We start from the raw sequence: 22,395 nt of genomic DNA, 5'->3' as shown, positions 1-22,395 counted from the left end.
CACACACACACACACACATATATATATATATACACACACACACACACACATATATATATATATATACACACACACACACACATATATATATATATACACACACATGTATATCTTTAGACATGTATATGTATGTATCTCTATGTTAAAGTCCTTTGCTTGCCTTTTTTTTCCAATACCTAAAGAGCGCTGCTCCATAACCTGTCCACCTGCTCTGAGGACGCGGACAGACATCGCCGCAATTCAACCCGATCGAATACGATCGGGTTGATTGACACCCCCCTGCAGGGGGCGGCGTTGCACCAGCAGTTCACAAGAGCTGCTGGTGCAATGCTGAATGCGGAGAGCGTATTGCTCGCCGCATTCAGCGAGGTCTGTCGGACATGATACGCTGATCGGATCATATCGGACCGGCCTTTCATAAATAGGCCCCCTCATATCTTTGAGCCCTTATAAAATGTTAATGCAATATTTATTTTTTGAACAATGTTTATTAGATGGTGTTATTATGAGTGTAACTGTACTTTGTAATTTATTTTTTATGGGTTTTGTTACACGTTTTTGTTGAGGTCTAAGGATGCGCTAACCTGAGCACTAACTTTAATTGCGCTCAAGCGATGAACTTTCAACTTGTAATACAAGCGATAAACTCAACTCACACAAACACTCACAATAAACCCCTTTTTGCTTGTGCGTAACTGTTAGCGCTTCACTCGTAATCTGGCTGAAAATGTTTAAACTATGTACTGTATATGTACAAAACAATGCACTTTCATTTGTTCCCTGCTTTTTCTATCATTTAAAGGGGCAGTAAAGTCAAAATGAAACTTAAAGGGATAGGACAACCAAAATGTATCTTTTGTGATTCAAATAGAGCATGTGATTTAAAACAACAAATTGAATAATCTATAATATCCCAGAAGGGGATATAAAGGCGCGCTGTCACAAAATATCTATTGATTTGAGTGAAACAATATGTAACTAGTATTTGCATCAAAAGCAAATACCGTATCCGACTTTCACGGTGTGATCGCAACAGCTAGTGTCCAGATATTGAAATCACACTCGGGGGTCCTTGACAAGGCAGCTCCTCCTGGTCCCAGAGAGCAGGGATATCACTGTTATAAAATACAAATAGAAAGAGGGCGCCACATAGCGTAATAACGTTTTTTCAAAGTGGTTAGGTGTTAACAGGAAATATGCTTACCAAAAGTAGTTGCACTGTACTGTGACCAGTGCAATCTCGCCAGCTAGCACTTTAATCAGCGGCTAGTACACTGTGTGATGGTACGCCTTCTCAGGATCTCCCTTTTTCTTTTGTGGATGGCTCTGTAGGCACCTTCAGCTGTAGAAAACAGAGAGAGGGCTCCACATAGCGTAATAACGTTTTTTCAAAGCAGTTGGGTGTAAACAGGTAATGCGCTTACCGAAAGTTGTTGCACTGTACTATGACCAGTGCAATCTCGCCTGCTAGCACTTTAATCAGCGGCTAGTACACTGTATAATGGTGAGCCTTCTCAGGATCTCCCTGTTATCTTTAGTGGATGGCTCTGTAAGCACCTTCAGCTGTAGCCGTGTGGTGTTTAGTTTGTAAAAAAGAAAGTCTGTTAGCTAATATAACTTAACAGTACTGGATTGAAAAGGGGGGTGAACAACTTCCAAAGGTAAATATAAAAAAACAAGCTTTAATGACGCGTTTCTCAACCCGCAAAGGGTCGTTTCTTCAGATACAAAGCAGATGGATTTCATTACAAATTGCAACATTATATACACATTTGGTTAATTAAAAACTAACCAATAGATTCACCTAAAAGACTACAACTGAGATATCGACATAGAACCCCCAGCTGTTACAATTAACATTCTGTTTTACTTATATTATCAATTTTTCTTTGTTCTCTTGGTATATTTTGTTGAAAAGCAGGGATGAATGCTCAGCGCTGGCCCATTTCTGAAGCACTATATGTCAGCAGTTTTGCAAGAATATTATCCATTTACAAGAGCACTAGATGAGAGACTATTTCCTGCCATGTAGTGCTCTAGATGCCTACCTACATATCTCTGCAACAAAAAATATAATAGGAACAAAGCAAATTTGAAAATAGAAGTAAATTGAAAACTTTTTTTGAAATGTTATGTTCTGTTTGGATCACAGAATTTTGGGGTTACGTATACCTTTAAATGGGTTCAAAAGAACATTCAATTTTAAACAACTTTCTAAATTTCTTCTATCAATTTTGCTTAGTTCTTTTAGTATCCTTTGTCAAACAGTAACTCTAGGTGAGCTCAGGAGCGTGCACATGTCCTTAGCCATCCTTAGCCATCTGGCCGCAGCGTTTGTAACAATGTTTATAGCAATGTTATACATATTTACAAGCACTGCTGCCATAGAATGCTACAGACACTCTGCGGCAGCAGGGTTTGCAACTATGTATAGCATTGATTGCTGTGAACATTGTTGCAAACACTGTTGCCACATGCACGACCCTGAGCACACCTAATGTTAATCTTTAACAAAATATGCCAATGAAACTAAACATAATTGATAAATGGAAGTGAAATAGAAAGTTACTTAAAGTTGCATGCTCTGAATCATGATCATTCAAGTTTGACTTTACTGTCCCTTTAACTCTAATATCTGCTGTGTTTCCACTTCCACCCAGAGAGGCTGGTGTGCATTATGTGCACTACACAGTGATTGATTAATATGTTCAGGAGTTTGCTTATAGCCATCCCTAAAGCAAAATATATATATATATATATATATATATATATATATATATCACAAGTAGGGGTGTGTATTCAAAACATTTGGGTCAAGACAGTGTACACAAGCCGCATTCGGCAATTTTCAGAGTTGGATTACTTCTCGTGAATGTACAACTCACTAAGATCTTTGCAAATCCATTGGATCGGCCCGCATGTTGTGAACGCAAATCCATAGTCACAAATCTGCAAATCAATGCACACTTTTCTAACAAAATTGCTCTTTTAAATGCTTTAAATCATTTATTTTATGTGCAGTGAATAACTTCTGATGCAAAAAAAAAAAACATAACCAAAATACTAATATATGATCATCATTCTTTAGCAAAACGTATCTAATGATATTCAACAGAAAATCACCATTAATGTATATGAGGATTTTTGTAGATAAATCCGTTGATAAGTATTTTTTTTTTTCTTCTAAAGAATTGCCATTGACCCCTATATGTTTATTTTATTGTCTAGAGTCACTGAAGGACAGATTTTTAAGAAAATATTCTCTTTATTGAATGGTAAAATGTGGTTAAACCAACACCATAATCTAAAGAGATGAAATTTCTCAGTTGATTACGAGTGGTAGCGTGCAAGCGATATAAGTTTTTTTCTGTCTTTTTGCGCATAATGGAAATAGCTTTGTATTACAAGTTGAAAGTAAACACATTCGCTTGAGCACAATTGAATTTAACCTGTGTCAGGTTAGCGCAACTTCAGAGCTCTCGTAAAGGGTAGGGGAAGAAAAAAGTTACATTAAACACAACATAAATACATGTAAAAGTACAGTAACACATATAAAAAGTGTATGAAAAAAAGGATTAAAAAAATAATTAATAAAAAAAGTTATAAGGGGTCAAAGATAGATTGTATAAGCTGCTTGAAAAAAAAAAAAGGGTTGCAAAGGGCTTTAACATTTATATGCATACAAACACGTCTAAATTTGTGTATGTATATATATATATATATATATATATATATATATACTGTATATATGTTTGTATATGCGAGTATAGATGTTTAGATGTATCTATATGTGTATATATGTATTTACATACTGTACATATAAACACATATAGACACAAATACATATGTACACAAATATATACATACATATATGTACATTAGAGCCATTTGAAGTCAAATACCTGGAAACATGAAAAATGTTTTTATTCAATATTAATATTTAATAATGGTTTTAACTATATTTATTGTAAATATTTCCCATTTCAATGTTCTTCACATAAGGGAATATGTTCTAAGTATTTTTAAATATATATTCCTATATATAACTGTATATATCTATAACCATAAATAATTTCAATCAATCAAACAAACTGGCAACCACACAAGGGTGCACAGGCCTTATGTAATCTCCATATACACATACAAAACATGAAAATGGACTGCACTCTCAAGCTATGTGAAGAACATTGGAATGTGAAATATTAATATTTCATGTCCACTTTAATGCTCTTGAATAAACACAGTCGGAATAACGCTTGAGTATGGGTGTTTAGGTTTTTTTCAGTTTGTGCACTCCATTGAAGTATATGTGAGAATACGTTAACGCGGACGCTATATTCACAAAGTTCATCTTTCAGCGTGCGTTAGGTTTTTGCTTGTGTGCTAACTTTCTATTTTTAGTTTATAAAACGAACACACAGAAAACCTCCATCTAGCAAAGTTAACGATTGAGTGGGAGTGCAAAATAGTGCTTCCACTTGTAACCTAGCTCTAAATTAGTACCAAAACAGTAGGTAAATTGTTATTCTCTTTCATGTGATAAAAAACAAATAAATGCAAAACTAACACAATGACCCAAATTTACAAACATGAAGTTAGACAAGGTTCTCAGGCAGGGAACTTGTTAGTCAGTTTTTATTGGCTGTCAAGCACCATCTCAGAGGTGGAGGAGATTGTAAGAAGCAGCGATCTGGTGACTGCTCCTTCTTACATTGTGGGAAGCAAGGGCTCAAAAGCTTACGCTGCTAAGCACATTGAGCCCTGTATGTCTTACATTTGAGACTTCTTCAAATTCATTGGTTCAAAAACGTACACGGTAGTGTGAAAGCATCAAAATCTATTTGGGTCTACTAAGAGAAACACAGTGTAGAATACTGTCTGTATCAATATAGCGATCTAGCTTCCTATGGTCAGAGCGCATTATCAGTGCTCCCTTACTCTATATGAAGGCAGATGCCTTCTGCGCCCAGTGGCCTTCAGCTTTGGCAGCGAGGACTGCAACATGTGCCAGTGTGTTGAACATAGATACTATGTCAACACAGTATGTTATGCAAAGTGTATGTGTTACATAGTACCTACATCCATATGACGCAAAGGGTTAAGTATGCATGTACTCTGTGACAGAAGTGGTGAACATTCACAGATCAGTGATATTGCTGTTTTTTGTCAGGCTGCCAGGTTAACATGCACAATACAGAGCAGGAACTAGACATTTTTTTGCAGTGGCTGCATTTCTCCATATTATTTCTGAGGGATTTTTTATATTTGTTATGCCAATATAAACTTTTAAACTGTGTAAAAAAAACTACAAATATGTAAAGTTAATCATTTCTATTATACTAATCTGTGAAAGTGCACTGATTCTGTCACTAGATACAACAATATATGTGCATCAAGATCGCGGAGCCCACTATAAAGATGCAGAGCTTTACCAGCTGGCTTCTGAAATTGATTAAATAAGAGAACAACTTTAAAGGGACACTCAGGTTTTATTAAATGTTCATGATTCAGATACAGCATGTAATTTTAAACAACTTTCCAATTTCCTTCCATTAGAAAAAAATGTACACAGTCTTTTGTATTTACACTTTTTTGAGTCACCAGCTCCTACTGAGCATGTAGGAGCTGGTGACTATACGTATATGCATTTGTGATTGGCTGATTGCTATCACATGGTATAGGGGGAGTGAAAATATACATAACTTAGAAATGTGTTAGAAAAGAATTTACTACTCATTTGAAATTCAGAGTAAATGCTATTGTTTTTTCTTGTTATCTTGCATTTGTTGATTATGCAAATCTACTGTGTTTACTGGTCCTTTAAAGACATCTGCAAGTACAGGAGAAAAACCACTTGGATAGTGAGTAGTAGCCATGCTACTGTAGTTGTACCCATCAGTTTAATGTCCCTTTATTTCTCCTACCTGGTGGGCATAGGGCATCATTGCCTTATGTGAGTTAGAATTGCTGTTTCCTTATATAATGTTTGGCACTCATATTCCCCTTACCCCCTCTTGTATAGCCAGCTTGCAATGTCCTTTACAATGCACAAAAGATTGTTGTATTGCAACTCAATAACCCAGAGCATGCTCATTGTTTGCTTTTTTCTTTCAGGGACAACATGTTCCAGACCATCAGCATCAGAGGACATCACAATATTAAACTTTCAAACAGAGTATAAGATTGGTCAAAGTATCAAGATAAGCTGCCCAGCTGGGTTTGTCACTGGTCACACAAGCTATACTTGTGGACAGAATGTGGAATGGAATCCTCCTATTTTGGGACAACTTAGTTGTGAACCAGGTAATCACTTTATTTAATGTTTCTACGATATCTAATCAAGTTCAGTTTTTGCTTTGGTGATTAGTGCAGGCTGTAAGACGTGGGATGTGTCTACATTTTGCATTTTATGTATTTGCTGCACTGTGTAGTGTAATAACATGTGATTTATTTTTTTCCAATAAAATCGTAGCTCCGCTGGGACCAGGCGTTGGAGTTTTAGTCTGGTCCAGGTGTGGTATCTCAGTCGGAAGTTGGTGGGGACTAGGCAGTTGAGGGCATGTTTGGACAATGATATGAAAGTTGAAAATGACTCTCCCTATGAAATACACATTGTTTCATTAAAAATGGAAATCACTTACCAAATGCACTTACTTCATATATTTTCTTTTTGTGTTTACATTATGGAGAATTAACAGCTCCAAAGGAGTCCTTATTCCCTAAAGACAGTATGCACCACACAAAAAAACATTCCTCATGTGAAAGAGTGGATTACCCTCTTTTAAAATCCAATAGGTAGCTGGTGTTGACACTGGGCTATAAAAGAGAACAACCCCCTAAATAAGCACTAAAATAGGCTACTCTTTCAAATTAGGAGACATTTGTTCAATTGGCACATTGGTTATCTAATAGAACCATATGAAATAAGATCATGGGTGATAGGTTAGACCCTCTCGCTTGTTCCACAAAACATTGCGGTAAATAACAATGAGATAAAACACAAAATATAAACTAAACCCTTCTCAGATGTATCTAAGCAACTTTAAAATGGAAAGGTCTCTACAACCTACCCAAGAAAAGACTGATATAAAATAAAAGATGCGCTAAGAAGCAATAATACATCAATCTGTAGGATACAATATAAATGTAATTAAAAAGAATACAAGTTGCAAATACGTAACCACTGGTGGTATTAAAATAAAAATGGTACAATAAAAAATATAAAATTCCCTGAGATGCGCACAGGCTATGTTCTAAAAGTCCATGAGAGTGGGATCCCTTGATCTATAAACAAGATAAATACTAATGAGATCAGTCCAAGTGAAGATGCGGTAATACTAGTGTAGTATATTCTTATTTATCCTTGTAGATGGATGTTAGGTTTGCCACCAAATAGGTGTTCAATGTGTCTCAATACCCCCGGTTTCTTCAGAAATGTATAGATGTGCAGGTACTTGTTTTTCAGTTCCTTTTTTGGAAGTCCTTTAGGGGTTATAGGTAATCTTACCACACAATGATGTACTTCCTTGGGCTGTATATTCGCTTTGGTTTCCCTCCGTGACTTCTATGGACCGCTAAAGAGGCGCCCGCCTCGTGTGTGTCGTTTCCCGTTGTTCCTCGTACCTCCGGGTTTCGGGTGTCACATAGGTAGGGTAAGCCAATCCTGAGGTTCCTTTGGCCGTAGCAGTCTTACGGCAATCTGTAAAATCCGTTGTTTTTATCCCTTTCTTCTCACAGAGTGCTCTGCATTGAGGGACTGAGTTTCTGGTAAATCAGACAGGTCACGTCTATGCGTTTCAGCCTCTTAAAAGGCCTTTATCAAGACAATGACAAATACCTCACAGAACTGGTTCTTTTTAAATGGTTTGGCCACTATAAATGATTATAAGTTTGTATATTTAAAGCCGTTTTTTGGGGGGCAATGTATTTTTGACAAGATTGGTATATGAAAAACCGGAAGTAAGCACACTTCCGGTTTCAGTGGAACGCATGTTGTGCGTTCCACTGTGAAACACAGGAACTTAATTGGTACACTCAGGTGGTTTGTATTTTTGTGACACTTTGTGATACACTATTTAATAGACTTGTGCGCAGCAGAAAAATTTGTTTCGGTTCGTTTTAGACCGATTCGGATGTTTTTAAATTTAGTTTTCGGATCGATTCAAATTCGGATATATTCAAATGCATTTGTTTCGGATTCGTTCGGATTTGAATACATTTGGATGTATTCGGATGTATTCGGTTTGGATTCGATTCATAAATTCAGAAGTTTGGTATGTGTTAGGTGGGATGTGCTGTGTATTAGACTAGTATTATATACTGTAATATTAGGTGTAACCCATAGCAGAGTGATATAACCTAATATACTGTACAATACTAGTGTAATTGTGATTAGTCCATGGCCATCCGAATGTAATGAATAAATCCGAACTAATTCTGATTTATTCTTTAGTTTCAATGCTACGGTAATTCGGAAATTCGAATTGATCCAAAGCTCCGAATTTGACAAATTTGTCCGAATTTCAATTCGGAACAAAATGAAATGCACATGTCTACTATTTAAGATTGTAATGTGGCACTTTTCTTTATTCTGATGAAGGGGTCTGTATGAACCCCGAAACGTCAATACATTTTGGTTTTTGACTCACTACTAAGAAGTCCTGAGAGTGCATTTGTTTGCAATATATTCATTTCATTTTTGCACCCAGGCGGACGACCTAGGAGGGTGGATTCACTTCCAGGAGTTTGCTATAGCTATATATATATATATATATATATATATATATATATATATATATATATATATATATATATATATATATATATATAATATCTATTTAAAATGTATCTATATTAAATATATCTATATCAAGATATATATATATATATATATATCTCAAGGAGAATATTAACAGAGATATGTACAAATGGTATGAATGCAGTTGCAATAAGACTAAAAAGTCCTCATATGATATACATGCAAGGGGAAAAAGTAGATAAATAAGGATATTCATGACATCTAATACTCTTATTTAACAAAAGTCCGATGCTCATCACGTTGTACTTGACGCGCCTGTTTTCGAAAGACTTTTTCATAAATAAGAGCATCCTATGTAGATCTGCAGCAGCAATGTCTGGTGAGTTTATTGATGCCGCCGAATGCACTGAGATTGAAGCTTTGATAAATAGACCCCTAAGGACTAGATTACAAGTGGCGTGGTATATATATATATATATATTTTTTTGTATTAGTGAAAACTCCGCTTGGATTTTCATTGTTGCGCTTCCTGGGTTGCGTTCGTATTACAAGTTCTAAAAAAAAACTTATTGTGCTCTAGCATTAACCCGAATAGCGTGAAAAAACAAACTAAATTTTCTGCATGCGCGTGCATGTATTCCCCCATAGAGATCATAGAGGAAAAAAAAGTGGGGAAAAAACACCCGACATCACGCAAACACCTTTGTTGAACACCCATCGCACATACAGCATAGCATATTTGCATTAGTAAAAGTGAAATATTTACAGTAAATACCTAGTTAAAATCTTTATTAAATATGAATATTACATGAATATGTTTTATCATGGTTTTATCTGCTTATTGGCAAAGGGCTTTAATGCCCTTATATATATATATTAATGTTTCTTTCATGTAATTGGCAAGAGTCCATGAGCTAGTAAATTATGGCATATACAGTCCTACCAGGAGGGGCAAAGTATCCCAAACCTCAAAATGCCTATACATACACCCCTCACCACACCCACAATTCAGTTTTACAAACTTTGCCTCCTATAGAGGTGGTGAAGTAAGTTTGTGCTTGATTTTTATGATTTCTTCTATGATAAGCGCTTCAAAGCATTCTGAAGCCCAATACCTCTCGGAGTACAGTGTTTGTCAGAGGGATGTGAAGGGAGTATCGCCTATTGATTTTTTTGGTTTCCCTCACGGGAAATCTTTTTAAGGGTTCTCTTTTATCGTTTGTAGGGATTCATCTCCTACCTCCCTTTTCAGATTGACGATATACTCTCATATACCATTACCTCTGCTGATAGTTTTCCATACTGGTTTGGCTATCTGCTATATGTGGATGGGTGTCTTCGGTAAGTATGTATCATTATTTAAGATACTCTCAGCTATGGTTTGACGTCAGGTCTATGTGTATTTCCCTTTGCAGTCTAAACAGTTTCAGTATAGGAATCATGTTTGGGAAGTTTATTTAAACTTTTTTCTTACCTGGGGTTCAGACTTTTTCTAATTTGACTTATCTAGGCTCGTGAGGGCGCAAAATGCTGTTTTTTATTGCTATTGTTATTTTTCTTTTTCTGTTACATTTTGCGGGATGTCTCATTCTGATCCTGACTCAGTTGTTACTGTAGAAACAATGATGCCATGGAACACAATTCTACAAAGCTAAGTGTGTTCTTTTCATTTTTTTAAGCTGTTGTTATTTATTTAGCTCAATTATGTGGCATTTATTTATCATGTTTTATGTTAGCAATGTTTCTACATGTACAATAACATTTACATATTCAGTTCATGTACCTGATTTCATCTGCAAACATCACATGTTGTCACTTATATCATAAAAGGTTATGACTGCTATTATGCCTTTAAGTAAACTTACGAGGTCTTTTAAAAATTGTTAAGATTTAATTAATTTTGTTCTGACCGACAGCATACTTAAGTTTATTCTACTGATGAAGGTTTCTTTGGCTCATAGGATCCTGTATCAGACAGTTTGTTGAAAATTCTCCTTATTTTTCATTTGAACATTTTTTGATCTTTGTTAAGGAAATTTTTTTATTTATAGCTTTTAGGAGTCTAGTCCTCCTAATAACTATCGGCTAGATTATGAGTTTTGCGTTATGAGTGAAAAAGCCTCATAACGCTGCTTTTTCACTATCGCCGGTATTACAAGTCTTGCAGGTATAAGTGTACCGCACACTTTTTTGGCCGTAACGCAATGTTACTACCGCACCTTTCAAAAAGTCCTTTTTCAATGGGACTCCCATAGCGCCGGCATTACGAGTTTTGCCTGGGAGGCCAAAAGTGAGGCGGCAGATTAGGGGTTAATAAGTGTAATGTAGGTGTCGGCGATGTCGGGGGCAGCAGATTAGGGGTGTTTAGACTCGGGGTTTATGTTAGGGTGTTAGGTTTAAACATAACTTTTCTTTCCCGATAGGAATCAATGGGGCTGCATTACAGAGCTTTACGCTCCTTTATTGCAGGTGTTAGGCTTTATTTTTAGCCGGCTCTCCCCATTTATATCTATGGGGAAATCGTGCACGACCACGTAAAACCAATTTAAAGCAGAGCTGGTATTTGTGTGCGGTATGGAGCTCAAAGCAACCATATTGCCTGTTACGCTGGGTTTTTGCAAACCTGTAATAGCAGCGCTATAGGAAGGTGAGTGGTGGAAATAACTTGCAAGTTATTGCCGAGACGCTCATAACGCAAAACTCGTAATCTGGCCGTATGTTAATAATCCTTTTCAAATATGGATTTTAACATTTTTGCTTTTGAGGTTTTTTCCTATTCAATATACTATCTGTATTAAATTCTAGAGAATGATTATTCTGATTCCCTCTTGGTACTGTACTACTATTTCTATGGAAATTGGTAATTGTTTTCAGGATTCTTTAGAATTTGAATATAACCTTAGTAGAGCATATTCACGTACTGTTTATATTTTTAGCTCAGCTTTATCTGTGGCTGACATTACTGTTCTCTCATCCTTTGTTGGACAGTTAGCATTAGCAGTTTCAGATTCTTAAGTATATAACTCTGTTTATTTACTTTAGATGTATTCATTTAATTATGTTTATTAAATCTATTATTATGATTTCAAATATATTTTATTATCTCTCTCTTGTTAGGATAATAATTTGTTTGATTTCTATTATCTCCACTATTTCTGGAGGTTTAGAGTTTTTTTCTGCCCTACTTTTAGTCCGGTGATGTAGATCAGTTGGTGAATGTCCTGACTACAAACGCTTGTTCTAGACACAAGGGTCATAGATTGATTCCCCGGCAGGGTTAATACAGCCCTTTGGCCTTTGAGGTCAATTTATTGTATACCATTTATTTGAGTAATAACTACTGTTTTTATCAGCTGCTAATTTGGTTAACTCCGAGTGTAAGCACTGAAGAAGCGTTGTTTTTTTTTATCCTTCTGGGAGAAAAACGCTATATGATTACTAGTTATTAGACTGCATGAAGGTGTGGTTCTCAAACCAGTCCTTCTGGTGGGGGGCAGATTAAATTGTTTTTGGATGAACTCAGTCCAAATTCTATATTATTCTTAAGGTTTGAATAGATTTTTAGATTTTTCTCAGTACACTCTGTGACTTTTTTTCAGGAGTGATTATGCCAGTTATTTTTTCATGAACGGGATATGGGTTTCTATTCAATTCTATTCTTTGTCTCTAAGAAGAAAGGTTTATTCAGTCCATTCTTGGATCTGAAGACTTTTATATTGTTTTGTTAGAGTCCCAACTTTTAAGTTGGCGATTATAAGGATTATTATGCCTTTTTGTTAAGGTCATTTCATGTCCACTCCATTTTTAGGATGTTTATCCTCATATTTTATTTCATTCAGACCACTTGTGGATTCTGAGACTTTCTTTTTAAGCTTTACCAATTTGTCGCTTTTCCATTTGGTTTAGTGATAGCTTTATGAATCTTTTCAAAGGTGCCCTTCTTTCTGTCTTCAGACAGTAGGGTATTGTGGTACTTCCTTATTTTGGATGGTATCTTGGTATTAGCTTAAACTTTTTTTTAATTAAAGCTGGACAGAATGCACTGTGACTGAGCTTGTAGCAGCCTGAGGGTTGCAGGTTCGATTCCTGGCGAGGTCCATTCAGCCTTTCATCCTTCCGAGGTCGATTAAATGAGCAGCGTCTTGAGTTCCTTACGGGTGATTAGACTCGCTTTATAAGTACCCAATACATACATATGAAAGAGCAGTATTCAAATATATGGACTTTTCTTTTTGTGGAATCCCTCATGAATCAAAAAAGTTTTGTTTCTTCAAGACATGGTTAGAGGATTTAATTTACCTAAGAGTTTCGTGATTCCTCAGACAAGGGTCACTTCTTTTTGGGTTTCTAGATGGATTCTGTGTTCATGTCTTTGTCTTTATTGGACAAAAGTCAATTGTAAGTTGCGTTAGCCTGTCTAAATTACAGTCTAGAACATTTCTTTCAGTGGCTATGTGCATGAAAGTTTTAGGTCTCATAACTGCAGCATCGGGCTAATTTTCATAGCTCTTTCAGGCTTGGCCTCTTTTAGGAGAGAACTTTTTAAATTTTTGCTTTCAGACAGACAATATCACAACTGTGGCATATGTCAATCAACAATAGGGACTCGTAGTTCCTTAGCAATTAAGAAGTATGTTGAATATGTTCTTAGATGGAATTCATCTCCTGTCTATTTTCTACGATTTTAGACATTTGGGAAGTGGATTATCTCAGCTGTCAGTCTTTACATCCGGGAGAGTGGTGTCTCTATACAGATGTGTTTTCCCAATTTCCCAGGTACCTTTTCAGGTCCATGGATCCTCAGGTGGAGATGGTGGATGCATTAGCAGTGTCTTAGTTTTGCAACCTGACTACATCTTTCCGCCTCTGTTTTTTTCTACCAAAGGTGATTTCCAAGATCATATTGGAACAATGTCATGTGTTTCTGATAGCATCAGCATGGCCTCACAGGTTTGGAATGTGGCTCTTGTTCGGATGTCCAGTTGCCATCCTTGGCCGCTGTCTCTTTGGCCAGCCCTCTTGTTTTAGGGGCTATTTTTCCATCGGGATCTCAAATTACTAATTTGGGGGTATGAAAATTGATTAGTCATAGAGGTTTCTCTGACTCAGTTTTTATCGCTATGTTGCAGGCTTATAAGTCTGTTTCAAGGAACATGTATTATCAGGTTTGGAAAACCTATATTTTATATTGTTCTTCTCATAAACTCTCTTGTAATTCTTTTAGCATTCCTAGGATTTTAAAGTTTTTTGGGATGGTTTGGATAAGTTTGTATGCAAATTTTAACTTCCTGATATTCACTGTTTTGTTCAGGCTTTGGTTGGTTTCAAGCCTGTTCATTTATTAATTTCTCCTTTTTGGAGTCTTATTTGGTTTAAAGATTTTGCAGGCTCTTTTCTTTTGAGCCTATATTTTCTTTGAAGATTATCTACTTTCTTGGAAAGTGTTGTTTTTTTTTACTATCTCTTCTGCTTCAAGAGTTTCTGATTTATCAACTCTCTCTTGTGTGTCTCCTTACCTGATTTTTTCATCTAGATAAGTTGTTTTGTGGACTTCTTTTTTTCCCTAAGGTTGTGAATTTGAACAACATTAGTAGAGAAATTGTTGTTTCTTCTTTGTGTCCTATTCCTAAAGAATTATTTGAGATTTCATTACATCCTTTGGATGTGGTAAGAACTTTATAATTCTATATCGAGGTTACTAGGATTTCAGAAGACTTCTAGTCTATTTGCTGTTTTTCTGGTTCCAGAAAATGTTAGGAAGCCTCTGCCATTTCTTTGGCATCCTGATTAAATCTTTTGTTTTTCAAGGCTTATTTTGAGGCAGGGCAGGCTTCGCCTCAAAGATTTACAGCTCATTCTATTAAGTTCAGTCGCCATTTCTTTGGCTTTTTCAGAATGAAGCTTAGGTTGATCAAATTTGCACATCAGTTATTTGGTCTTCTTTGCATAATTTTATTGCTTTTACCATTTTTATGTATTTGCTTCTTCTGAAGCAGTCTTTGGTAGAAAAAGTTCTTCAGGCAGCTGTTTCAAGTTTGATTCTACTGCTTTTGATTTAAGTTTTTTGAAAAAACTTAGTTATTGTGTGGATTTAATTTCTCAGTGGAAATAGCTGTTGTTATTGTATCCCTCCCTCTCTAGTGACTCTTCTGTGGAATTCCACATCTTGGGTATTTCTATCCTATACGTCACTAGCTCATGGACTCTTGCCAATTACATGAAAGAAAACATAATTTATGTAAGAATTTACCTGATAAATTCATTTCTTTCATATTGGCAAGAGTTCATGAGGCCCACCCTTTTTATGGTGGTTATGATTTTTGTATAAAAGCACAATTATTTTTCCAGTTCCTCTTTTTATATGCTTTTTTACTCCTTATTTATCACCCCACTACTTGGCTATTCATTCAACTGAATTGTGGGTTTGGTGAGGGGTGTATTTATAGGCATTTTGAAGTTTAGGAAACTTTGCCCCTCCTGTTAGGATTGTATATCCCATATGTCACTAGCTCATGGACTCTTGCCAATATGAAAGAAATGCATTTATCAGGTAAGTTCTTTTTTTTTTTAAATCATAATTTTTATTTATTAACACAGAAAAAAAAATTGACATTGTACAAATTAAAAAAAAAAAGTACATCTCATTGAATTCCATATTTTGAACACATATTTAAACATTCTTCGAATCGAAAAAAGAAAAATTAAACAAAAGATTTGCTAACCTTCCTCTTAATGTTCATCTCACTAAATTTGTCTTAAACTGTGAAAGCGGGGAGATACAAAAAGAATAAATTTTTATCCTTACTAAAATATGACCCCCTTTTGTAGATTCCCCTCTCCTTTGGCCAAAGGAGTGGGGCATTAGCAAGTGGCCTGGTGGGCATTGAACCAAAATGACAAAAAACAACGACAACAGCAACAACAACAACAGCAACAACAACAACAACAGAGAGAGAAAAAAAAAAAAAAAAGGGGAAAGGATTGTCCCCACTGTGTCTATTCAATCACCCTGCTGTCACCCTGCCTTCATGATAAACTAAATTTAATACCACTCTGCAGGGAAGATATTAGATAATATTAGGGATTCAAAGTATTCGGTCCTATGAAACGTATAAGTCAGAGAAAATTGTATATTTAATGGATAGTTTAAGATGACCTTCAGCCATTTTAAGAAGAAAGCTTTCGTTTTTCTCTTATTTAGTGGAGATATAGTTATTTTCTCAAAAACTATCTGGGAGTATATATGATTTATAAAGGCTGAAATTGAAGGTGCCTGCTTACTTTTCCATTCTTTTAATATCAGGTTACGACCAAGTGCGATAGCCGTGTTTATACAATTAGAATTTATTTGCTTATTATCTGCTGTCCGGAGGAAAAAAATATCTCTAGCAATCAATTTAATTTTATTCTCTACATTTTTATTTATCCAGAATTCTACCTTTCCCCAGAACTGTAGAATTTTTGGACACAGCCAAAAACAGTGAATTAGATCTGCTTTTTTATTATTACATTTTGGGCAGTTATTATTAGATTGGGAGTTCCATTTGGAGATTCTCCAAGGGGTCAAGTAAGTGTTGTTGGGCAACTTTAAATGTGTATCCTTCCAAGATGTAAGAGTGATGGCATTTTTAATCCATTTGAAGGATAGAGTGAGTGTTTCTGAGGAAATATCTCCATAGTGAATATGCCATTTCTCTAACAGATTATTAATTAATAATTGACCCTGTTTAGCCAGCATAATTTTGTATAATAGTGCTATACTGTGATTACCGGCTTTATATCCTACTATATATGATTTAATTTGCTCCCATCTGCAAGAGTTTGTGCCAGATTTCTTAATTCCCGCCACAAAATGTCTTAACTGGAGATATGCATAGAAAGTCTTATTAGATAAATTGAATTCCCTAGCAATATCTGAGAAAGGTCTCATTTGAAATGAAGAATTTAAGCATTGATAGACATGAGTCAAGCCTTGTTTTGTCCATCTGTCATAAAGCTCATAGGTTAAACCTGGTGAAAATTGAGGGTTGCCTTGAATTAAAAGGTATGGAGTTAATTCAAAGTTAATATCTAACATTACATTAATTTTTTTGCCATGCTTCGATTGAGTTACAGATCATCTTCATCATTTTAATCTTATTAGGTAAATGTCTTATTGGGCAGTGGAGTAAAGCGGATAGTGCATAAGGGGCACACAGATCCTTCTCAAGGAGAAGGGGTGAAAAATAATTGGCCAATCAGCGGCAAAACGAGCTAAGTTTGCAATGTTATATTTTTGGATATCTGGGAAGGATAAACCCCCATCTTCGGGTCTGGGGGTTAATTTAGAAATAGATAATAGGTGTCTCTTGTTATTCCAAAGAAAGTTAGCACAATCTTTATTAAATCTCTTGATATCTTTACTCCGGATGGGCAGAGCAATGTTTTGCATGATATACATTAGCTGTGGAAATAAGATAGTTTTGATAGTCATTACTTTAGCAGAGAGTGAAATGGGGACTACCTTCCACTGTTTCAATTTTTCTGTGACTTTTCTAAAAAAAAGAAAGATAGTTTAACCTATACCATTGGTTAGGGTCAGCGTATATATTAATCCCCAAGTATTGAATACTAGGAGATTCCTGAAAAGAATGTTTCTGTATACTGTTTTTACTTTTATGTATCCAGAGTATTTCGGATTTACTGACATTAATTTTATAACCCGAGAAAGTGCTAAATATTTCGATACCATTCAAGACCTTAGGTATACTTTCCTTAGAATTTTTTATAAACAAGAGGAGATCATCTGCATAAAGAGATAAAACTAGTTTTTGTTCTCCTAGTTTAATACCCTGAATTTCTTCGCGTAAATAAATTGCCAAAGGTTCTATTGATAGGTTAAATAATAACAGAGAAAGAGGACAGCCCTGTCGGGTCCCTCTATATAAAGTAAAATAAGGCGTCTGGCTACCATTTATTAGTAGAGAAGATCTTGGCTGGTTATACAAATTTTTAATAAAATGTAAAAAGTAGCCGGAAAACCCAAATTTGGTCAAGACGGAAAATAAATGTTCCCAGACTACGGCATCAAACGCCTTTTCAGCGTCAATAGTTATTAATGCAAAGTCTGAATTAATTATCTTTTTTGTATGTAATTTGTTCCAAAGATGTTCTAATAACAACAGGACCTTCCGGGTATTTTTTAGTCGCTGATCTACCTGTCATAAAGCCAGTTTGGTCTGGGTGGATAATAGGGTCAAGGCATATCTTGAGGCGATTAGAAATTATATACGTCAATAGCTTAAAATCTGTATTAAGAAGTGAGATAGGTCTGTAAGACTTGGGATCTAAGGGATCTTTGCCTTTTTTTAAGATCAAGGATACTATAGAGTCAGAAAAATATTTAGACATAGGTTGCGTGAAAATGAAATAACTATTAAATAATTGAAGAAAGACGTCTACCAAATCTGATTTTAATATTTTGTACATCTCGGATGGAATCTGATCAGGGCCCGGAGCCTTATTGCATTGAGCATGGTTTATAGCTTCAATTAATTCCTCTTTAGTAATGACTTTATTTAAAGTAGTGAGGTAACACTATCTTTTGCCAAAAAGCATCTTTGTTTACTAAATTAACTTCTTGAGGGGAGTAAAGTTCTTTGTAATATTCTACAAATACTTTTTGAATATTATCTTGATCTGTAACCCTATTCATACCATCACTAATGGCTTCTATTGTATTCCCTTTTTTCCTTGCTTTATCTAATCTTGAGAGAAATTTAGCTGATTTCCCGTACTGGCCTTTGTATTTGGCACTTAGCTTAACCTCTTCTGATAGCGTTTTCTCCCGAAAAAAGATGTCCCTTTTTATTTTAGCTTTTCTATAGTTTTCTTTAGTAATTTTGGAGGGAGCATTAACCCCTTAATGACAGAGGACTTACCAGGTACGTCATAGGAAAAACTTCCCTTAATGACAGTTGACGTACCTGGTACGTCCTCTGTTGTCTGTACTGCTGGAAGCGATCCTGATCAGTTCCAGCTGCTTACAAGGGATTGTAGTGATGCCTCAATATTGAGGCATCACTGCAATCCCCCATTTAACATACCGATGCAGAAAGGGCCACTCTGTGGCCCCATCTGCATCGGCTATGGATGTAAACAAAGTCGTTGGTGTGTGGGAGCAGCTTTTGGCACTATGTTAGGTACATCCTTAGTTGTGTTTTTCCCCAATCGCACTTACATTGTCGGCAGTTTGTGCTGGGATTGCATTTGCGGCCGTGGGTGGCGGGGGGGGGCGGGTGCGCGCGCGTGCGCGCGCACGCAAAATATGCTCACAACTTAAAAAAAAAAAAAGCATCAATGTAGATGCAGGGGATCTCCTTTCTTTAGTAAGAGATCTGGGAGGGGGAGGGATGTATATTATTTAGAGGGGCCAGCTACACTACAGAAAATAAATACTTCATATAAAAAAAAGTAAAAAAAAAATATTTTTGGGGGGCAAATTGGGTACTGGCAGACAGCTGCCAGTACCCAAGATGGCGGCAAATAGATAGAGGGGGAGGGTTAGAGAGATGTATGGGGGGGGATCAGGGAGGTTGTGGGGTAAGGGGGGATCCATCACTGCAGACTGTATGAAAAAATAAAATAAAAAAAATAAAAATATTTTTATTTCAGTACTGGCAGACTTTCTGCCAGTACTTAAGATGGCGGTGACAATTGTGAGGTGGGGGAGGGAAGAGAGCTGTTTGAGGGGGGTCGGGGGGGGCCAGGAGGTGGGATGTGTCAGGTGGGAGGCTGATCTCTACACTAAAGCTAAAAATTAACCCTACAAGCTACCTAATTAACCCCTTAACTGCTGGGCATATTACAAGTCTGGTGCGCAGCAGTATTTAACGGCCTTATTATTAACAAAAAGCAACACCAAAGCCATATATGTCTGCTATTTCTGAACAAAGGGGATCCCAGAGAAGCATTTACAACCATTTGTGCCCTAATTGCACAAGCTGTTTGTAAATAATTTCAGTGAGAAACCTAAAATTGTGAAAAATTTTAGTTTTTTTTTTATTTGATCGTATTTGGCGGTGAAATGGTGGCATGAAATATACCAAAATGGGCCTAGATCAATGATTTGGGATGTCTTCTAAATATAAATATATGCATGTCAAGGTATATTTTGGGATTCCTGAAAGATATCAGTGTTCCAATGTAACTAGCGCTAATTTTGAAAAAAAGTGGTTTGGAAATAGCAAAGTGCTACTTGTATTTATGGCCCTATAACTTGCAAAAAAAGCAAAGAACATGTAAACATTGGGTATTTCTAAACTCGGGACAAAATTTAGAAACTATTTAGAATGGGTGTATTTTGGTGGTTGTAGATGTGTAACAGATTTTGGGGGTCAAAGTTCGAAAAAGTGTGTTTTTTTCAATTTTTTCCTCATATTTTATATTTTTCTTTATAGTAAATTATAAGATATGATGAAAATAATGGTATCTTTAGAAATTCCCATTTCATGGCGAGAAAAACGGTATATAATATGTGTGGGTACAGTAAATGAGTAAGAGGAAAATTACAGCTAAACACAAACACTGCAGAAATGTAAAAAATAGCCATTGTCATTAAGGGTAAGAAAATTGAAAAATGGTCCGGTCATTAAGGGTTAATATATTTACAATAGGAGTTCTGTACTTGCCTGGATAACTGGACTTCTTTATGAAATATTTTTTTTTTCCTAGTAACCATATATGCTTTGATCTCGCCCCCTCAAAAAGACTTTCGCCGTTTCCCAAAAAATTTCTATTTTTTCTTTATAGGATCTATTTAAGTGTGCAAATTCACGCCATTTATTTTTTAACCAATTTCCGAATTCCACATTATTGACTAAAAATTTAGGGAAGAAAAAATTATTAGCTGTTTTTCTTTGATAAGAATTTAGACATATATCCAGTGAGATAATAGCGTGATCCGAAATTATAATATAATGTATCTGCGCCTTGGTTTCTTTTTTCATCAGGGGGCAAGATATAAGAAAAAAGTCAATTCTGGAGAAAGCACCATGCGAACTGGAATCACAGGTGAATACCTTTGAATCTGGATATTGTAATCTCCAAATGTCATGTAATTTCAAATTTTTAAGATTTAGTTTGAATATTTCTGCCTTCTGTCTACAAAATGAGGATTTTTTTTGAGGCATATTTATCTAATACTGCTGATGGAATCAATTAAAATCTCCAGCCAGGATTCAATTTTGACCTATATACTTTGTTAACAGAAAAATAAGTGTATTCCAGTAGTCAGAATCATATGGATTTGGAGCATAGGTATTACATATAATCAATTTTTCTCCGTTTATTTGTATTTCTAAGACTATCCATCTTTCTTGGGGATCGAGTATCGTATTAGTAATATTATAAAGTAAGTTTTTATTGATCAGAACGCGACCCCCTCTTTTCCTTTTTGCGCATAGGGGTGGCTATCACCTCCCCAACCCATCTAGTACGAAGTTTGGCAGCTTCAACTGCTTTTAGGTGTGTTTCTTGTAATAGTACTATATCAGGTTTTATATTTAGCCAGTTGGTTAATTATAATTTTCCTTTTGATTGGGGAGGTGATGCCACCCATGTTCCAAGATAGACATCTAAGCTTTCCTTTCATAAAAGGAGAATAGTGATATCAGTAAAAGGTGACGAGGGGAAGAAAGACACAGGGGGAGAAAAAAAAAAAATTTCTTCTGTACCGCATAAAATAATCCCACCAAATTGCCACACAAACATATAACATAAAAGAAAAAATACTCTGCCATAATATTAAACAACAAAAGAAAAACAGTTATTTGTTTCATTTGTCTTTCTGACAACTATCTCGCTTAGGGCGAACTAATCTTTCTTATAGTTTGTCAGATTAAATAATATGTATCCTTTCTCCTTCTCTATTACCTTTTCATATGAATGATAAATTTTTATCTTTAAAATAAACTTTAGCTTCATGTACACTTTCTAATTTGGTTACGCCTTCTGTCTCATTTATAAGTATTTTTGCAGGGTACAGTAATTTAGGCGGAATAACCAGATTGTATCAATTTAGTGCAGAAGGGTGCCATTTCTTTCCTCCTAGAGGTAGTGTCGGCGGAATAATCCCTGAAATAATAGTATTTTATTTGTTTTCAACATAACAGGTCTCCATTTTTCTATATGCTCTTAAGATGTTTATTTTGTCCTGAAAATTTAGAAATTTGACAAGAATTGGTCTGTAACTATTTTTCCCATCGGCTCCAACTCTAGGGGGCCCCAATCGGTGGGCTCTTTCCACTGCTAGTGGAAGATTACTGGATTCTATACCTAACACTTTAGGAAGGGTTTTTGTGGTAAGCTCAAGAAGGTCTCTAAAAACTTCTGTCTCAGGGATACCTATTATTTTCAGGTTATTCCGCCTTGAACGGTCTTCAAGATCTTCTATTTAGCGGACATAGCTGTTATTTTTTTTCCTGCTCTGCAATTTTGAATAGATGATTATTAGAGATGTCTTCTACATCTGAGATTCTATCCTCTGCCTCTGTAAGTCTGTTGGCAAATTGTCTTAATTCTAGCGATATACTAGACATCTGGTTTTTAAGAAGTTCAAACTGGGGGTAGAAAGATATCAGATAGCTGAGTAACTAGTG

The 22,395-nt window shown here is 35.7% G+C and overlaps 1 protein-coding gene across 1 annotated transcript in view; it reads left to right on the top strand.

The window, feature by feature from the left end:
• Positions 1-22,395, top strand: part of LOC128648518 (complement component C6-like) — a 195,259-nt gene that overhangs the window by 143,401 nt on the left and 29,463 nt on the right. Inside the window, 2 exon segments of the mRNA XM_053701238.1 lie at positions 6,115-6,294; positions 10,926-10,933. Of these exon segments, the coding sequence (XP_053557213.1) occupies positions 6,115-6,294; positions 10,926-10,933 (188 nt within the window).

The sequence above is a fragment of the Bombina bombina genome, chromosome 2, assembly GCF_027579735.1.
Source record: "Bombina bombina isolate aBomBom1 chromosome 2, aBomBom1.pri, whole genome shotgun sequence".
Lineage (NCBI taxonomy): Eukaryota > Metazoa > Chordata > Amphibia > Anura > Bombinatoridae > Bombina > Bombina bombina.
This window is presented reverse-complemented; position numbering and strand designations above follow the sequence as displayed.